The following is a 20,205-nucleotide window of genomic DNA, read 5'->3' as shown; positions in this document are numbered from 1 at the left end:
ATCGGTTCACTATTCACGAAATCATGTAATATTGAACTTACCGTCAAAAGGTTATGTTGAACAGACAGTTACACCGCCAAAACTCAAGAACCTAAGAGTTTTGACGAATCAAAAAATATTTTTTTTTAGCAATTTGGGTTGCTGTTAGAGATACCTTCTGATAATGTTCAATATCAAATTGCTTAAAAAATTACCGAATTTGAAAATTTCAACTAGGATGATCAGAAAACAAAAAAGCTTTTTAACTAAAACACGTCTGCCATCTCTTTTCTATTGAAAAAAAGGAATTCGGATTTCTCGGAAAAAGAAAAAAATGCCGCCCTCCAATATTTGCTGCTTCGGCAAATGCCGGTTTTCCTGCTTCTATAGAAGGAGCCCAGCAAACCTGTGTTTTGTCCTCAGAATTATTTTAACTCTGCGTATGTATTATTGTATTCAGCTAATACACTGCGTAGTTTTTTTAAACTAAAATTTATTGAATCATAATGCATTCCTATCTATTCATTCACACCTCATGTATATTATTTTCTTCTTAACAATCCTTAAATGAATAAATTTTTTGTTCTAGTTTGAAATTGTTAGTTTTTTGTTGACAAATAGATAGATGTTTGTTTTAGATTTATGAATGTTATTATCAAATTTTTTCATCGCTCGCTAGAAAATCACTATTATCCTATATTAATTTTTTGTATTCTGCAGAGTTGGCTTATGTTATGACGTCAAATTGGGTCTCTCGCATTTTGGCTAGCGACGGCTTGATCAAACTCAATTTTTGGATACGCCACTGATTAAAAAAAAAACGAAAATAGGTTCATGAAATAACCGTAAAATCATGTTTATTATAAAATATATTTAACATAATAAAAAACAAAAAACCAGAACATATGATTTTATTTACACATTATAGAATTAGTCTTCTGTTTTTCTTCTTGATTATATCCACTACTTCAACGGCATTTAAATCTATTCCATAATGAATATTCATCAGAGCCAATCCGTTCCGTCTGTTTTCACTCGTTGTGATTCTTAAGTGACACCCAGTTGCAGAAACGTTCATTAAAATTCAATGCCAAATTTTAATCCTCCAATATGAGGAACTTATTGGCTACCTGCGTCGTTTAATGGAGGATTAAAATTTTGAGGCAGCATTAAATTTTAATAGACGTCCCTGCAACTGGGTCTTGAAAAAGTTCTTTCTGGGGTAGCAGAGACAACAGGTATAGTAACCAATACTTGCAGCAATTTTCGATAATCGGATAAAGGTTTCTACCGCTCATGTCCAAGCATTCCGAATTCCCTCCGATCGGAAGGCATTTGACGATTCTTAGAATTTGCATTGCCATTTTCTTCGAGCAACACTTTCGCTCCTTCATAGAGCCACTCTTCGTCAACATACCATTGATAGTTTGATAATTGGTACTACCGATTATCAAACTATCAATCGATAATAAATTAGTAGGATCCAGACTCAGATGCAGTACGAATATTCGCATTTGCCGCGTTGGTTTGTGAGAGCCTTTAGTCATAGTATTATGACGTTAGATTATCACTATCTACCAGGGCCTCCTATCCGCCACCAGAGGATACGCTCAGTAGGCACTCAACCCACTAGTTAAAATGGAGATGGAGTACAGCCCTTAATGGTTTCAATCAAGATAGTGTCCATATTTGTATCAAAATGCAAACCAAAAAACTGAAGCCGTTCATCGTTCTGCCCTTGGGACATTGTTTTGCTACAGTGGCCGATTTATTCCTTCTTATTGAGAAGCAAGCCCGAAATAAATTTTGGATATCCTTATCCTAGCTCAAAATCCTACAAGTACTAGAAGAGCAGGAAATGCATTGAATGTTTCGCATCTTAAGGTCTTTCGAATATTGAAATCAGAAACATTGCATCCTTTTCATTACCAAGACATGCAAATATTGGAACAAGGATATGCGGGAGATGGATACCATAGAAGTTTCTGTCGTTGGGCACACAGTAATAGAAGAACGATTACTCGTATTCTATTCACTGATGGCGTCAATATTCTCGAAAGAAGGAGTATTCAATAACAGAAATCGTCAACTATGGGCTGAGAATTATCTACATGTGAAACATTACAAAAATTCACAACATAAATTCTCCATAAACGTTTGGTGTGTTGTAATTAATAATAAACTATGGGACTGCGCATATTCGAAGGAAGGTTAACAGGAGAAATCTATTAAATTTTTTTTTAATCTATTTTTGCTCCATGGCTAGAGAAATTTGATATCAGAGGGATTCACTTTCAACATTATGGTGCAGGTCCACATCGTTTCATAGAAGTTGTCCAATATTTGAATAACAACTATCCAAACCGATGGATAGGAAATGATGGCCCTGTGGCCTGGGCACCAAGGGCACCGGATCTAACTCCCCTCGATTATTTTCTGCGGGGTTATTTGAAAGATGAGATACAGGGTTATTCACCGGGATGGCCTATTAGACGTTTATGGAAAACTTATCATAATTTTGAGCTGAAAATTTGCATATTGGGGTTTGAGACAATGATCTTTCTCCCTAAAATATTTTCAGATCTCTACAAGTTTCGGTTATACCGGAAACAGACTACTACTTCCTTATTTCAAATGGCACATCCAGTATATAATTGCATCATTAGATAGTTTTTTTGATGGCAATTTCGGCAATATGCCATACCTTGGGTAAAAATTCAACGGTTCATGAGTAATTGGGATTCTTATGAAAAAAAAGTTGGCGATGAGGACTCACCAGTTTTTTTAATATTTCAGCAGAAAAAGCTTTCTTCGAAACATTTTTTTCTTTTTCGATTCCGCAAATACGTAGTATTATAAGACTGTTTGCCGTTGAGGCCAAAAATGTACAGGGTGTTTATAAGAGGATCATGAACTTGGACAACTCAAATTCATCAAAACTCAAGATTTTCAAATTAGAACCTATATTTTTTTTTATTTTAGTCGATACTACAACCAAAAGTAGTGGGGGTTACTTGAGCAAACCCTATACCTAAAATGAGAACTTTAAAAGTTATCGAGGAAAAACTTTAAATGAGGAAAAACCGCTATTTATAACTGTGTGGAGTAGTCTGCGATTTCCGAAAAACTCAAAAAGAAACTAAAATTCGATGTTTTCATAACTAAATTTGACATATCAAGAATTGTAATGAATTATTCGTAATTGAAAATTGTATTGGTTTATGGATTTCTCAACAATCAAAACGAAAAATTGATTAAAATTCATGAAATGTAAAATTTAGTTATCCAAACATCGAATTTTAGTTTCTTTCTGTGTTTTTTAGAAGTAACATACAGTTATTAACACAGTTATAAATAGCGGTTTTTCCTCATTTGAAGTTCTTTCCCGATAACTTTGAAGTATTTATTTTAGGTATAGGGTTTGCTTAAGTAATACCCACAATTTTTGTACGTAGAATCGACTGAATAATAAAAAATATTGGTTCTAATTTGAAAATCTTGAGTTTTGATGAATTTGAGTTATCCAAGTTCATGATCCTCTTATAAACACCCTGTACATTTTTGGTCCAAGCCGAAAACAGTCTTATAATGTAACGTATTTACGGAATCGAAAAAGGAAAAAAAAAATTTCGGAAAAAGCTTTTTCTGCTGAAATATTAAAAAAATGTGAGTCCTCATCGCCACCTTTTTTTTCATAAGAATCCCAATAACTCATGAACCGTTGAATTTTTACACAAGGTATGGCATATTGCCGAAATTGCCATCAAAAAAGCTATCTAATGATGCAATAATATACTGGGTGTGCCATTTGAAATAAGGAAGTAGTAGTATGTTTCCGGTATAACCGGAAGTTGTAGAGATCTGAAAATATTTTAGGGAAAAAGATCATTGTCTCAAACCCCAATATGTAAATTTTCAGCTCAAAATTATGATTAGTTTTCCATAAACGTCTAATAGGCCATCCCGGTGAATCACCCTGTATATGCCATTGAGAACACTTCACTGACATAGGCGAAATGAGGGGATTTTAGGGACAGAATCCCCTCATTGATTAGAATGAAATAAAAAAACTTGTAAGTAGCATTTAAAAAAAATCATTAACAATTGAAAGATTTTGCTTTTTCAAAGAGGAGGTAACCCCTCATGTTTCAACTCTAGTTACGCCAATGTTCACGGCAGGGGCGTATCCAGGATCCAGGTGATGTTTGAGGGGGGCCACAGAAAGGCACGGCTCATATAGGTCAGCAAAATAGCGGAAATTTTTGTTGGTACCTATACTGGGTCAAGTGTTTCCAAAATTTTTGTAGGACAAACACAAGTTCAAAAAAATTTCACATATTTCATAAATACATATATGTAAATTAATTCCATAAAAAAACTCAGGCGCAAGAAAGTATAAGGTGTAGTAAAAAGAAAACCATTATTTTTGCATAAAGAACAAGGCTTCAATTACCATAGTTAGAATAATCCAATTCGGGTCAAATATGCGCTATTTCGTTCGATAACTACAGTTCCAAGTTAACAGTTGTGCCTTAGGGGAACAGCTCTTCGTAGATAATTCCCTGCCAATCTCACACACAGCAAAACCTTCCTGACCGTTTCCGAAGGCTCACCGCGTTTCGACCACGACCGTTTCTGCTTGACGTCATAAATGATACACTTTTCATCACCAGGTACCGATCGTTTCAAAAATGGAGCGATTTGTTGCGATTCTGCAGTAGAAGTTCGGTCCATGCTGCTTTTTGCGTTAGTTCGTGTGGTATCCATACATCTAGCATCTTCTTGAGGTCAGCCTTATGCAACTAGTGTTCCAAACGGTTTATTGGGCACTCTCAAGCTCTTGAACAATTGAAACAGCACTCGACATGTCCATGCTTTTATCGATATTTTCGACAATTGGCCTAAGAGCCGCCGCCAGACATTTTAGCTCCCAGGCGAAATGAAATTTCACCGCCTCTGTTATTCCTCTCAGGAATCTTTTTATTTTATATGAAATCGTATTTTTAACCTCAAAATCACCTTGTCAAATTTATCAAAACGTCCGGCATTGTTTAAAAGCATGACGTTATATTTTTAAATCAAAAAAACGACGTAGTTTTTAAAGGTGCAAAAAGTGTTATTAACTGACTTTGCGCCCCTATGATTTGGCGCACCGGCAGAATGTGCATGTTGCATCTTTGACATCGAAATTACCGGAATGGAATCGACGAAACCAAAATTGCACGTTATTGGCTATTACAGTATCAGGTCCAAAAACACTATTTACATTTTCAGCCGCCTGGCTGGTATTTTTGTCTTTATCTAAGAAAAACTATAAAATATAGCGTATTTCCTTTCTGCTAGTTTCCATCTTTGTGGAGCGCTCAAACTTAACTGAGTCAACTCAGTACAAAACTATCAAAATGTTTTTGTAGTGCGAAATCTCATCTTTCTAACGCCATGAAATGTGAAACCTGATCGGACTTGTACAACGCGAGATACGGATAACTAAAGCCATCTTTCAGAAAAATAATGAATTCCTTTTTACAACACCTTTTAAATAAAAACATATTGTGAAGAACTAGTAAGCCCTACGCCACTGCCTCTTTTAGAAGGTAGCGGACGCACCGAGAGCTCGATAGAAAGATCAAGACCCTTCTAGAGAGAGATGCCAGTGGTATATAACCAATCGAAGCCGCAGAAGAGATCAGTGTCGACGAAAACGGCGGCCAGTACCGTACTCAATTAGATATAAGTTGTGGAAATAAAATATTCTAGTTGTGGAAATGAATTAGTGTAATAAATCATCTGAAAATAGTTTAGTGTTAGCCAAAAATACCGATTTAATTACATACTATTCAGAAACTAGACTGGACTAGACGTGTGTGTATTACTGTGCAGATTAATAGCTGAAATTCTGGTAAATTACCATAAAACCTTACTATAACTTTTCAATTAGTGTTTCGAACTTCGCCAATAACCCTGTTAAATTTTGGATTTTTCGTTTACACAGAAACTGGGGGTCTAATTTATGATATAATTCATTATTATTGTTTACGTTTCTTTCTGTTTCGTTTTCGCGTTGGGTGACCTTGAGTTGCTCCCGCTGCACTGTGGACTCGCTGCTTCCTAAAGGTGCGTACCCCTGGTCCGGCTTGTCACCGTTATCTGTGGGAGTTGTCTCCGTCAGCTGAAATTAGCTGGTATACCGGGTATTCATTTTTCAGTTTTCAATATACTGTGTGTTAGCAGTGTGACTTGTCGGAATTCTGCGACACTATTCTATTTCGTGCTGGCATAACCTATCCTCCATTCTGTTTGTTATCCGTGGCCCTCTTGTTTGTCTGTTAGTCACCGGCTATCGGCCCAGCCGTTGTGAAGGGTGTCCCAGTTTAATCCTTTTAGCCAGTACGTTTTTGTTAGTGTTTGTTTGTTTTGTTCATAGTATATAACGTACACGTACACGAACAATATCAGCCCTGTGAAAAAACTATTTTTCTGGTGACAAAACTGCGAAACAAAATTTGGAATTTATATCAATGTGTTTATAAGTTAATAATCTATTCGATACCAAAAAAGAAACCAAGTGTGAAAGACCCATAAACAATAACAGAAGTAATAACCAATAAAAGTGCCAGGCTCGTGAAAAGGGGAGCTGAACAATACAAGTTTTTTTTTTTTTTGCGAGAGCGAGTGTGATTTGGATGAACCATAGGCGTGCCGGAAATAGATCATTCGAAGGATGGATAAACCAGAGGTTACCATAAAAGACGTCTACATACTTATAAAAGAGGTAAATGTAAATCTTAGTCAGAGAATCGAGAGAATTGAAGAAGTTACAAACAATTTATCAACGGCTATATACGCAGAGGTTGAAACTGTCAAAACTAAAGTACACTATCTTGAAGAAGAAAATAAAGAACTGAAAAACCTATTGTCTAAGATAGAGAAAAAGACTGTCGCTAACAACCTGATATTTTACGGTATACTCGAAGATCCTGAAGATCTCCCAGAAAATCTAGAGGAGAAAATTAGAGAACTGGTAGTAAACAAATTGAAGGTTTCTCTGGAAAAGACAGAAATAAATAATATATTCAGATTGGGAAAACGAAGCAACCATACAAGACCAATCCTACTATCCCTCACAACCTACCTTAAAAAACGGGAAATACTGAAAAACTGCTCGAAACTGAAAGGAAGCAAGATATTTGTGAGTGAGGAGTTGCTTAAGGAAGAATTGAAAGAAAGAAAGATATTACTAGAAGGATTGAAAGAGGCGAGAAATAACTCTCAGAAAGCAAATATAAAGGGAAATAAACTGATTGTAGAAGACAAGATATACTCAGTTGCCGAAGTGAAAAATACCCTCAGAAATCCTAAAGACGATTTTTCCAATATATCAACAAGAGAGACTTCAAGTGAACCACCCACACCCTCCCCGAAGAAATACGAAATAGAGGAAGAAATTATAATACCAACACAACCATCACAGGTCGAAACCAAATTAGCAGAAGGATCCAAGTACAGGAACGAAGAAAGAGTTGGGAGAGAAAAACAGAAAGTACAGTCGTATAAAACCCACCAAGTATCAACGAATGACACGCCCAAAAAATCAATGGCTATAACTCGGACACTAAGAACACAGAAAAAACAGTAGTTACATTATTCACAGGTACATTTTTTGCATACATGATTTTTCTTTTTTTTTTTCCGTTTGTGTTTGTTTATGTCTGAATATGGGCCAATACATAAGAGATTTCAGAATAGACTCGATAAAAACGTTTACTCTGAATAAACCCGATGAATGCAAAACAGTTTTGAAACAAAACGAAAAAAATCCAAATTTTAAAATTATTCATAATAATATTCGCAGTTTAAATAAGAATATTGATGACTTTAAAATAATGTTGGAGGAATTGGGCTCTGATTTCGATTGCGTTGTACTAACTGAGACCTGGCAATTACTGGACCCTTGTATATATCGTATACCAGGGTACAAACCAATTTACAACGAGGGGGGATATAATCAAAATGATGGAATAATGATGTATATAAGGGAAGATCACGTATTTGATAGCGAAATTGTTTCGATAGAAAGAGTTAAATTTCTCAAAACAAAGATAAAAATCGGGAAACGAAACGATATACTTGTCACTAGCTGCTACCGATCACCTTCAATGAGCATTAATGAATTCAACCAAATCTTAATCAGATACTTTGAGAATATTGAAAAGGAGAAATATGATTTTTATCTCTTCATAGGCGACATAAATATAAATTTGTTAGAGGAAGATGACAACGCAACCGAATATCTCAGTATATTGCATGAACTTGGGTACATATCCAGCATCAACGATCCCACAAGAATACATTATAACCAAATATCTTGTATAGATCACATTTTTATCAAGAGTAAATGGAATATACTGGATATGACAATACCCATTGTTCTGAAAAGCGACATCACCGATCATTTCACAACTATACTACAAATTGTTATGGACTACAAAATAACAAAAAGGGGGTATGAAATGGGATACAGGGAATTTATGAATGTTGGAAAGCTGAATGATACATTGCAACTGGAAAACTGGGAGTCTGTATACTCAACAGAAGATCCCAATTTGGCTATGGAAAACTTTATTGATGTTCTAACAAGAGCTATTGAACAATGTACTGAAAATAAACAATGCTCTAGGAAAAACACAAAATTTGCACCATGGTTGACGACTGCTCTATTGAAGTCCATCAACCAAAAAAACAATTTGTTTGCGGAACTACACAGAAACCCGTACAACGAACAATTGAGAAATTATTACAAAAGATATAAAAATAAACTCACCAATTTAATAAATATAACCAAACGCGACTACTACAAACGACAAATTCAGATCAACGTGGGCAATAAAAAAAATCTCTGGAATATAGTGCAGGATATCAGTGGCAAGAAACAATCAGACAAACAAATACAGGGTATAAAAGATGAAAATGGTGAATTACTGAACGAAAATATAGATATTGCGAACGAGTTCAATAATACATTCATTGAAACTGGTAAAAAACTTGCTGAAAAAATCAAAAGAAATCCGAAATTCAAATCAAACACTAAAAGACTAACAAATTCCATAGTTATCCTTCCTACCGACCCGGCTGAGTTGAAGGATCTTATTAATGACCTGAAAAACAAAAAATCTGTAGGTGAAGACCAAATTCGAGCTGAAACACTAAAACAAATTGCAGGCAACATCGTAATCCCTCTTGCTTATATCTTGAATCGATGTATAGATAAGGCAATATGGCCAACTTGTTTCAAAAACTCAGTTGTCATTCCAATACATAAAAATGGGGATAAATCCGCTGTTTCCAATTATAGGCCCATTTCACTGATAACGAATCTATCAAAAGTATTCGAAAAATTATTAAAAGAAAGACTTATATCTTTCATAAATAAATACGGCCTGTTTTCTCCCAGACAATTTGGCTTTAGAGAAAAAATTTCCACAGAAGATGCTGTACTACATATCACAGAGAAAATACACCAAGCTCTTGAAATGGGAAATCCATGTTTATGCTTATTCATCGACCTAAAAAAGGCATTCGATACTGTCAGCCATAAACTGCTCTTGGAGACATTAGAAAACATTGGAATAAGAGGAAATGGTAATAAGCTCATGGAGAGCTATTTGGATAAAAGGACCCAGAGAGTAAAAATTGGTGATGTCTCAAGTGACTCAAAAATCATAGAGTATGGAATACCCCAAGGAACAGTCCTAGGACCAGTGTTATTCAACTTGTATGTAAATGAGCTGTTCTCAGTTGCTAGTAAAGGTGACATCATAGGATATGCTGATGACACTGTTATTTTTTATCAGGCCCCCACGTGGCAAGAAATAAAAAGTACTGCAGAAAAAGACTTCGAATTTGTCAAAGATTGGTTTGATGACAAATTATTAACAGTAAATTTTGAAAAAACCCACGTTTTACCTTTCAGTTGCAATAAATCAGGCGTCCCTCCTTTTCACCAACTAGAAATAAATACTGAGGGAAAAATATTGACATTAAAGTCCGTAACTGCAACCAAATACCTCGGAATATACCTTGACACACATCTCAAATGGGACTGCCATATAAAATATGTAACTAGAAAGCTCCAAACCATTTTGTATAAATTTAAATATCTAAACAATTACTTACCTATTGGAGAAATGCGATTGATCTATTTCTCCCTCGTAGAAAGTCATATACGTTACGGTATTACAGCTTGGGGTGGTGCGCTTAAAACACATCTCAACCAATTGGAGGTAATACAAAGACGGTTTCTGAAGTTGATCCTACATAAAAACTCTAGATATAATTCCAATAGCCTCTATAGAGAGTTAAAAGTCATGGATATCAGGCAATTGTTTTACCTTTGTGTGAATATGAAGTACCACTTCCAGAAAAATAAAGCTGAGATTCCTAACCATGAGCACAACACACGGAATCGAAATAAACACATAATCCCGCTTGTTACAAAATCCAAAACGCAAAGAGCATATTCCTATATCTCAATAAAAATGTACAATTCGCTGCCTGAGGAGATAAAAAATTGCAAGACCACACAGAATTTTAAAGGAGAATTAAAGAGGTACATATATGAAAATGAAAGAGAATGGTTCTCCCAACTCACTGAAATCTAATGTATATGTTCGTTATATTTCGTTGTATTTTATAATATTTTGATATGTTGTATTATATTGCATTTTATTGCAGTTTGTTATTGTGAGTTCATTGTGATGCTGTTTTTTTTTTTTTCTTTTCTTTTTCTTATATCTTTACGTTATGAATGTTTATGCTTTTTACACTTCACATTTTTATGATTCTAACATCTTACATATTAATATTTTTGCATATATAATTTACAACTTAACATTTATATTTATTTTTAATTTTAATACCTCATCACTGTTTTTTTTTTTTTCATATTTTTATACTTAAACAGTGAATCTATCTGTCTTTTGTAATGGGAAACAAGTGCTTTGCACTTATCTCTAAACCACTTTATTCATATCCGAAATGTAGCCATTTCTTCTTTGTAACCATATTATTGTTTATTTATTCTGAATAAAGTTATATTATTATAATTAATCGAAAAACCTAACAATATGATCAAATATTAAAAATTTAATGACAAATTCTATTTCTCTCTTATTTTTTTGACTAGCGTATCTTTGTATAATATTTTCCACATTAAGACTGCTGCAAATGGTTCTATGTATATGCATTAATTCCAATACATTCAACCTGTCTTCAACCATTCTAAATCATATCCAATCTTTCACCCTTGTGAATGCCCAAGTGCCCAAGCATATTTTTCGATTTTTCTGGATACATTTTTATATTTATAAGGTCCCCGAGGGGGGGGGGGGGATGCCCCCTCATGGGAGCAGTTGCGGTACGGGATAGAAGAAAATTGCGCAGTTAGAAGAGGTAATCTCGATAATATTATTATTATTTGAACTGGGTTCGTTTTGCTTCGTTAAGCCTTCTGGGAACTGCGACCATGCAGATTTTTTGTTCACTACCCTACTCATTCATAGGGAGGTCGTCAACGACGTTAATAAAATTGACAACCTCCTTAGGGGCCTTGGCCGTTACCTCTTTGGTATCCAGGAGCGGCTTACCCATGTGAATGGTTCTTAGGCCAGCCAGCTCCGGACACTTGCATAACAAGTGTTCGGCCGTTTCTGCTTCCGATCCACAGATCCTGCAAATCTCGTCTGCTGACTTTCTTCCCATACGGTACAAATGATTTTTGTACCGACAGTGCCCCGTCAGCAGTTCCACCATCACCCGAAGCTCTGCTCGCGACAGCTTCAGGAGCTTTTTGGCGTAGTTGGTGAAATCTTCACGAATTTCTTTGCCTGAGCAAGTCTAGGGGTGTTAGTCCAGTGGATTGTCCTACTGTTCAACTCCCATAGCTGGACCGCAGCTTTGTATTGGTCTTTTCCTATCCCACAGAAAGGCTCAGGTCCAGCAGGTCTTAACCTTCTTCAACCCCACAATGCCCTGGTACCCATAATAGAGTCACCTCTGGCCAGTTGCTTTATGATGTTACGGCACTCCCAAGTCAGCAAAGACCCCTGACAACACGATTCCAGGGATCTCAGCGTGGTTTGGCTGTCCGTGGTGATGTAGATATGCGCCCCCTTGAGGTTCATTTTGAATCACTCCTGGGCGCATACATAAACAGCCATTATCTCGGTCTGTAGAATCGAGGGATCACTTCCCAGGGCTTTAGAGATCCTCAGTCTAGGTCCATATATCCCAATGCCGGTGCCCTTCTCTGTTTTTGATCCATCTGTGAACCATATGGATGACTTTTTGTCCAGACGATTTACGAGACTTATTGCACTAGGACGGTCATTTATAACCGTTTCAAAGAGAGTTTCAAAATCGAAAGTGGTTGGCATCACATCCGATGGTTTTGCATAGAGGTTTGAATCTAGTTGATTCAGTATCCTCATATGTCCAACCCAGTTTCCAGGTAGAAGCTTTTCATTAAGGTAAATTTTTATTACTTCCAGCAGGCTACATTTCCTCACGTGTAAATATAAGGGAGGCAAGTCTAGTATGACCTCCAGCGCTGCCGTGGAAGCTGTGCGCATAGCTCCTGTGACACCAATACACGCCAGCCTTTGCAGTTTCTGCTACCTGATGCGTGTGGTGACCTCCTCGGTTTTTGGCCACAATGCTAGAGATGCATAGGTGACAATAGGGCGTACCACCGCTGTGTATAACCACAGTACCATTTTCGGTTTCACTCCCCATTTCTTTCCAAAGAGTCTTTTGCATGCCCACATAGCCACCGTGGCTCTGGAAAGAGTCTTATCTATATGTTTCCCCCAGTTCAGTTTACTGTCCAGGATATTACCTAGATATTTACACTCACTAGAGAAGTGCAGAGTCTGACCCTTTAAGACCAGAGCTCTGAGGTCGAGATTCCTTCTTCTAGTGAACGGAATTATTGATGTTTTCGAGGGGTTGACAATAAGCCCCTCTTCCCCGCACCAATTTTCAATAATTCTGAGAGCAAGTTGCATTCGGCTACTTATTGGGCCCCCATGCTTGCCTCTAACAGTCACCACTATGTCGTCGGCATAAGCCTGGACGTTAAAGCCGCCTGTTGTAAGCCTCTCCAAGAGGCCATCCATGACCAAGCTCCACAGTAAGGGTGATAGAACCCCTCCCTGAGGGCATCCCCTGCACGTCAACACAGTCACTTCGGTTTCTCCCAGATAGGCTGTAACGGTTCGTCCTTTCAACATAGCTGATATCCACTTAACAGTGGAGGGTTCTATCCCTTTCCTTTTGGCTGAATTGCATATGGATGTATGTAGGGTATTGTCAAAGGCCCCTCCGATATCACCGAACATTGCAAGCAGAATCTCCTCTGCGTTGAGGGTGCCTTCCACCTCTCTAAGAAGATGATGAAGGGCGTCTACAGTAGATCTACCCGCCCTATAAGCAAACTGTTTGCTGTGGAGCTTTAATTTTCCCCTTATATTATTATCCATTATTTTCTCCATGGACTTCAGGAGAAAAGATAATATTAGAAATATGTAGAAATTGAAGAACTTCATTTCCAAAAATTCTTCTGATACTCCTCTTCTAATACTATATTATGAATTGAAATAGGTTTAAATTTTCTTCTTATTTTTCATATTAAGTAAATAGACCCACATTTTCTGAGAAAGTGAAATCATTTTGTTTTAAATTCAATTTCTAATTTCAAAAGAATTGACAGTTTGATCATGCATACCTCTAATTTATATTTTACGCAGCGTGTTACAAGACTCACTAGATGCTTAGGGTTTAAAAATGAAGTGAAGTTGAACAGAAAGCTATAAAACTCAAAATCTCAGCTGATAACATGAAATATTACAAAGAAAGAAATAAAAAGAAGTCCGTATTTTGAAAATGTAACATAAAAATGAATAATTCTTTCGTTTGCTACTTTTTTGAAAAAACTGTGCCATTCAAGGTAAAAATCGAAATAATTAGACTGAATTGTGTATTTTTCATGGCAATAACGATATTCTTCTAAAACGTGTAAAAAATATAGATTTCGAAATGAAAAATCCAATAATCTGAGTACTGACCTGGAAATATTGAAATTACATAAAACGTTTTGAAGGGTTGTATGAAGTGTACAAACCCACAAAATTCAAACAAAATCGGACTACTGATTCTAAAGTTATGGATATCAGAAATTTAGGCCAACATTCATAAATAACCCTGTATCTCCGAAACTAACAATCTTAGGATACTCAACCAGCTCAAAGATATAGGGTAAGGTCTGGGGGTAATTACTCCCCACTAAGGCACTAAGTCTTCCAAAATATACCATTTCAGAATTCTCGCGAAGACGAAGAATGAAAATGTTTTCATAAAAATGCCAAAAATGGAGGAATAATCATTTCACTTTTTTTTTAAATCTGCACGGTAGTAAAAAATGATTACATACTTTCATTGCACTACGAGCACGTCTACGTTCGAGATTTATTTTTTCCATTATCTATCCGATTTTTCGGCCCTTGTTTTGCCATCTGCTGTTTCTGCATTTGTCATAGTTAGGTATACACTTACCCGGTGTTTTTGTTTTTTTTTTTGTATCATTCTCGTCACGCCATTTCAATCATAGATTGAGGTCATATACCTTTGTATTTATCTATGATTTCAATACTGCAGTTGTCAAAGAACTGAAACCGAGTTATTTTTATCGAAAAATTGTCTGTGCTGTGTTGTAACGAGCGTTCTTTAAAATTCGTGGTCAAGAGTGCTGTGGAGAAATTAAAGTTGATTTTCTGTGAGTTTGAGTAGCGCTTAGCTTAGCTAAGCGCTACTCGTTGTAACAGCAAATCAACTCGAATTTCTCCACAGCACTCTTGATCACGAATTTTAAAGAACGCTCGTTACAACACAGCACAGACAATTTTTCGATAAAAATAACTCAGTTTCATTCTCTTTCTAAAGTTCTTTTCTGGTAAATCCTTCAGTTTTACTGGTAACTTGTTGAAAATTTTTGTGCCCCAGTAGCTAGAGATGTTCTGCGCGTTTTTATTTCTGAGTTTGAGGGGATAGTTTTTGCGCCTGGTGTCCCATTTCTCTGCATATGGCTTTTATTTTGGTATACAGGGTGTTTCCTAAACATGCGGCAAAAATTCAGGGGGTTGTTCCTTGGACTATTCTAAGAATATTTTGTCCTTTGATGATTTTTGAAAAACCTATTTGTTTCGAAGATATAGGGGAAACAAAATTTCAGATAATAACATTTTATTATGAAAAATTACATGAAAATTCAACTCAACCTACAAAAACTGTTGAAAATGACCACCTCTAGCCAGCATACAAGCATCCAATCTTCTCCTCATTGACTGCCGAACCCTTTCAAAAACACCAGGATAAAATGTTAATTGCTAATACATCACAAAACGAATTCAAATGAAAACCGTGTTTAATCTGTATTCCTTTACCATCTGCACTTATCAATTTTTAGTCAAAAAACTGGCCGTTTTTAGTAATTGGAATGTTGTTAAACAAATTTAAAAATAAATTGTACCTACTTAGTAAACACAGTGCGGTACGCATTTTTATTTAAACTATTATTAATTTTAAAAATATGAAAAATGTTGTTCGCCCTGTATCTTCGAAACAAAGAGGTTTTTCAAAAATCATCCAAGGACAAAACATGCTTAAAATAGTCCAAGGAACAACCCCCTGAATTTTTGCCGCATGTTTAGGAAACACCCTGTATATGTTTGAGACATTCTCGTATGAATAGTTATGGAAAGGTGAGTATACCATGCTGTACAAAAAAATTTTTACACGAATCTCTGCTTGATCGCTTGATGCCACTTCATGCATAACACGCAATGCTTTCTTTTTCAGAATGAAAACCCTTTTAGCTTGAGAACCATTTCTCCACAGAAGTGTATAAAACACACTCTGGAAATTTGAACAGTGCTTTAACCATTTCAGCAGTACCAAATCTCTTTAATTCTCTCAAAAGATAAAAAGTTTTCGACAATTTTCCACATACATGTTCCACCTGATCAACCCAACTCAATCTATTGTTCAGGATAACCCCCAAAAACTCTGCACTTCCTTGATTCTCTCTGCCTCCAAACGTCAACTGGACTGTTTTATCTGAAAATTGGGCGAAAACCATATTTAAATTTCTTTCAGGGCAAGTTCTTTCTTTTCTTCAAATTCACCCTTGCATTTCGAGTTCACTATTATAGATGTGTCATCGCAATATAAAGATAAACAGCTACAGATTGTGATGTTTAGGTCATTTATATGTATATGTCAAGAAAAGTATAGGCTATAATACGGAACCCTGAGGTACCCCATGACCTAACTCTTTTTCTGTTGAAATGATACCGTTCCAGTGAACTTTATGCGTTATATTTTTCAAATAGGATTCTAACAATTTGAGAACATTACCTCGAGAATCATAGGCATGCTTCTTTCTCAGAAGAATTTCATGCGAAACGCAATCAAAGGTTTTGTTCAAATCAAAGTTGATATTTTCTCGGATTCGCTATTATCTACTACATGAACAATGTTGCTCAAAACCTCCATGAGTGCATAAATGGTGCTTCGACCATGTTATTGCTATACCTATGTTGGTTTTTACTGAAATAACTTCTTTTTTTTCCATCCAGTTCAACATTCTGCTCTTCAAGACTGTTTCGAAAAAAAAAGCATGGTAGAATTGCAATTAGTCTGTAGTTATCACAGTTATTTTCATCCCTTTCACTTTTATAGATGGAAATCACTTTGGCAATTTTCAGTTCATCCGGAAAATAACCTTCACGAAAGCATTTGTTCACAATTATGGAGATTGGTTTAGAGACTTCCTCACCGATGCTCTTCAAAAAAGAAATGTTGTTAATATCACTACAAGGTTTTGATCTCAGGGATTTTATTTCATTTCCTATTTCCTCTTCTGTACAGTCGAATAGATAGCATGATTTCTCCTCTTACGTATTTTCTCAGTTTTTGGCATTTGTGTTGTGTTATGCGCTCTTGTTTTTAGTTCTTCAAAGATTTTTTTTCCTACTAGCGTTTCGGAAGTATTACTTTCCACACGCATTGACGTTTGTTCCAAATTCGTGCGGAAAAAAGCCCTGCTCTTCACTTTCCGCACGCATATGCATGCGGAAAGTGAATAGCAAGGGTTTTCTCCGCACGCAAATATTAAAGAGTCGCATCAATAATAAAATTTTGGCATGTCTCTATGCGCCAATCATAAAATTCAAACGTTTCTCTGAGCGGCTGAGCGCACAAAATAGTATATTGTGCAACAAGTGGAGAAAGTCCGACTTTTCTCGCGAGTGTGAAAGTTTGTGGCACGAGCCTGAAAGGCGAGTGCCGCGAACACACGAGCGAGAAAAGAACTTTCTCCACATGTTGCACACTATACTCTTCCTACAACTGCACAAATTCCAATAATTCAAGTAATGGACTTGATTCAAATCAAAATGGCCTTCGGACAGTATGTGCTAATTTATTGCGTTTCCATAGAAACAACTCAAAAGCCCAAATTCATTGGTCTACCAAGCGAGGCGTGGGCAAAGTGCAGTGAGGAATAATATTTCCCACAGTATGAGCAATGCATAGTTTTGAAATTGAGTAAGCTATGAAGAATACGCTACATTCCATAGCAGTTGTAGGAAAATATAATTCCTTACTACGTCAGTCAATATCACAATGAAAAAAAGTGTTTCATTTACGCTAGTAGGAAAAATATTGTTCCTATAACTCATGTGGAAAGTGACTTTTCCTACAACTGCTATGGAAAGTAGCGTATTCTTCACAGCTTACTCAATTTCAAAACTATGTATTGCTCATACTGTGGGAATAGTATATTATTCAACGAGCAGTAATGTTACATTACTGCCAGTTATAACCTACATTACTAATGTTCTTACTGCTACACAAATTTTGAAAATTTTTGTAAACTCCTTTATATAACATTAGCTCCTTGTCTTTTTGGAATGTATATAATATTTCATCTTCACTATCTGAATTAATCGTTTTCAGCAAAACATTCACAATAATTAGATATCAACTTAAATCGAAAACGTCCAAATTATTAAAGTGACATAACCTCGGACATTCCTCCCTTCAATAACAATAATAGAATGTTCCCTTTCGGCCTATCGAATAGAAGCAGAGAAGTATAGAAGCACAGATCCATCTTTTCCGATTTAATATAGTGAGTTATTGTAACTCACGCTGTTTGTTAATATATACTATTAATTGGTTGAAAGCAGTTGAATAATGAATATATAATTCAATAGGAGTAGATAAATATTATTCTCCACGGCATTTTGCCCACACCTCGCTTGGTAGACCAATGAAATTGGGCTTTTGAGTCGTTTCTATGGAAACGCAATAAATCAGCACATACTGTCAACGAAGTCCATTTTGATTTGAATCAAGTCCATTACTTGAATTATTGAAATTCGTGCAGTTGTAGGAAAAGTATAGTGTGCAACATTTGGAGAAAGTTCTTTTCTCACTCGTGTGTTCGCGGCACTCGCCTTTCAGGCTCGTGCCACAAACTTCTACACTCGCGAGAAAAGTTGGACTTTCCCCACTTGTTGCACAATATACTTTTTCCGCACTCGACAGCTTGACCGAACTCCGCTTCGCGTCGTTCGGTAAACTGGTGCAGGAAAAGTATCACTTTCCACACTTGTTAGGAAAATAACTATTCCAGTACTTATAAAGTGTTCATTCAGTTCTTCTGCTCGTAGTTTTGTATGAATGTTTATCTATTGGATTTTATATTTGGGTTATATAAATACAGAGTATTCACTAATACACAGATGATGATAATAATCGTTTATTCTCTAGACACTCAGTAAGTCTTAACTCTATCTCAAAAGCAAGTACAATTCACAAGGCAGAACGACCTGACAGAAGCCAGGTTAGAAGAGACTGTCACTCTAAAGTCTTATCCCCGACCTTCGCTCTCGACCACCGAAGGTCCATTCTTGTTTTCTCTCTCGATGGCCCTCGATGGCCTCGCCACGCGCAGACTCGTAGCGCCACCGCACGACATGCAATAACACTATCAAGTGTAGGGTTGGTTGTCTCTCTCGTAATCTGTTCGGATGAAGTAATATTCTAACACTCCCTCCCTTCATCGAACTACATCCAGCATTCTCCACTCCAAGTCTAATCTATAAACAGAACTCAATTAGTTTATACTCTAGTCCCTAGAAATACTCTGAAAACAAAAATTCAATGAGTTAGTATTAAATCATTAGTTTTTGAGTTAATCTCTTATGACCGTCTGATGGTTAAAGGTTTTGTAATTATGTCAGCCACATTCTCCTTGGTTGGAATCCATCTCACTGTGATTTTCTTTTCTTCAACACATTGTTTTATGAAATCACCATGTGTTTCAGCCATATGTCTTCTAAGTCCAGATTTCTCTCTATGTATTAGGTCGTCATCTAAACGATCATCAAATACCTTTAGTTTGTGATCACCATCTCTCTTGGTGCAGTCTCCAGCGGATTTGTTATCACACCAGACTGTTATAGGAAACATCAGTTTTCCTATCACAAATCTAAGTACCTTGTCAAGAATTATTAATTCTTGATAGGCATTATTCATGGCTAGGTATTCGGCTCTACAAGTGGACAATGTGACATAGGTTTGATTATGGCTTATCCAAGCTATTACATCTTCAAACAATCTAATAACATACCTTTCAGTTGATGACAAGTCGGTATGGTCTCTAAATGTTGCATCGGTAAATGCCTCTTAGTATTCAGTTTGAGCGGTGAATTTAAGACTTAAATTCACAGTACCTTTCATATACCTGACGATTCTCTTTACACCTTTCCAATCAGCTTCGGTCGGCTTCATTTGTTTTCTCGTTAAATAGTTAACAGCAAACGTAGTGTCTACCATTTGATGGATACATTAAGCTACCAATAGCTTCTCTATAAGGAACTCTTTTCATCTCTATAAGGAACTCTTTTCATCTCTATAAGGAACTCTTTTCATCTTTATAAGGAACTCTTTTCATCTCTATAAGGAACTCTTTTCATCTCTATAAGGAACTCTTTTCATCTTTAGTTTATCTGAGTCATCTTGTAGATTCTCCGATTGATTTCTCTTAATCCTATTTTCAATCTGTCTGGTTACCATAGGAGTATTTTGAGCATTGCAGTCATTCAT

General features: G+C 36.2%; 2 protein-coding genes and 1 long non-coding RNA gene across 5 annotated transcripts in view; 2 read left to right on the top strand and 1 right to left on the bottom strand.

The window, feature by feature from the left end:
- Positions 1 to 20,205, top strand: part of LOC123674098 (regulation of nuclear pre-mRNA domain-containing protein 2) — a 63,702-nt gene that overhangs the window by 26,640 nt on the left and 16,857 nt on the right. The window lies entirely within an intron of this gene.
- Positions 6,701 to 13,490, top strand: LOC123688966. Its single transcript, XM_045627744.1, has 3 exons — positions 6,701 to 7,519; positions 8,850 to 9,914; positions 13,338 to 13,490. The coding sequence occupies exons 1-3, from the start codon at positions 6,701 to 6,703 to the stop codon at positions 13,488 to 13,490; spliced, it is 2,037 nt and encodes a 678-aa protein (XP_045483700.1).
- Positions 19,399 to 19,989, bottom strand: LOC123674120. Its single transcript, XR_006746582.1, has 2 exons — positions 19,730 to 19,989; positions 19,399 to 19,651 (listed from the first exon to the last, which is right to left on the bottom strand). It is a non-coding gene; the product is annotated as an uncharacterized LOC123674120 (long non-coding RNA).

Source organism: Harmonia axyridis, chromosome 1 (genome assembly GCF_914767665.1).
Source record: "Harmonia axyridis chromosome 1, icHarAxyr1.1, whole genome shotgun sequence".
NCBI lineage: Eukaryota > Metazoa > Arthropoda > Insecta > Coleoptera > Coccinellidae > Harmonia > Harmonia axyridis.
Note: the sequence above shows the minus strand (reverse complement) of the source record. Positions and strands in the feature narration are given on the sequence as shown.

Coding starts and splice junctions, on each gene's coding strand:
- LOC123688966 (XM_045627744.1), top strand. CDS start 6,701: ATGGATAAACCAGAGGTTACCATAAAAGACGTCTACATACTTATAAAA. Junction 7,520..8,849: donor TTGGGAGAGAAAAACAGAAA/GTACAGTCGTAT, acceptor CGACAAATTCAG/ATCAACGTGGGCAATAAAAA. Junction 9,915..13,337: donor TTGATGACAAATTATTAACA/GTAAATTTTGAA, acceptor GGATGTATGTAG/GGTATTGTCAAAGGCCCCTC.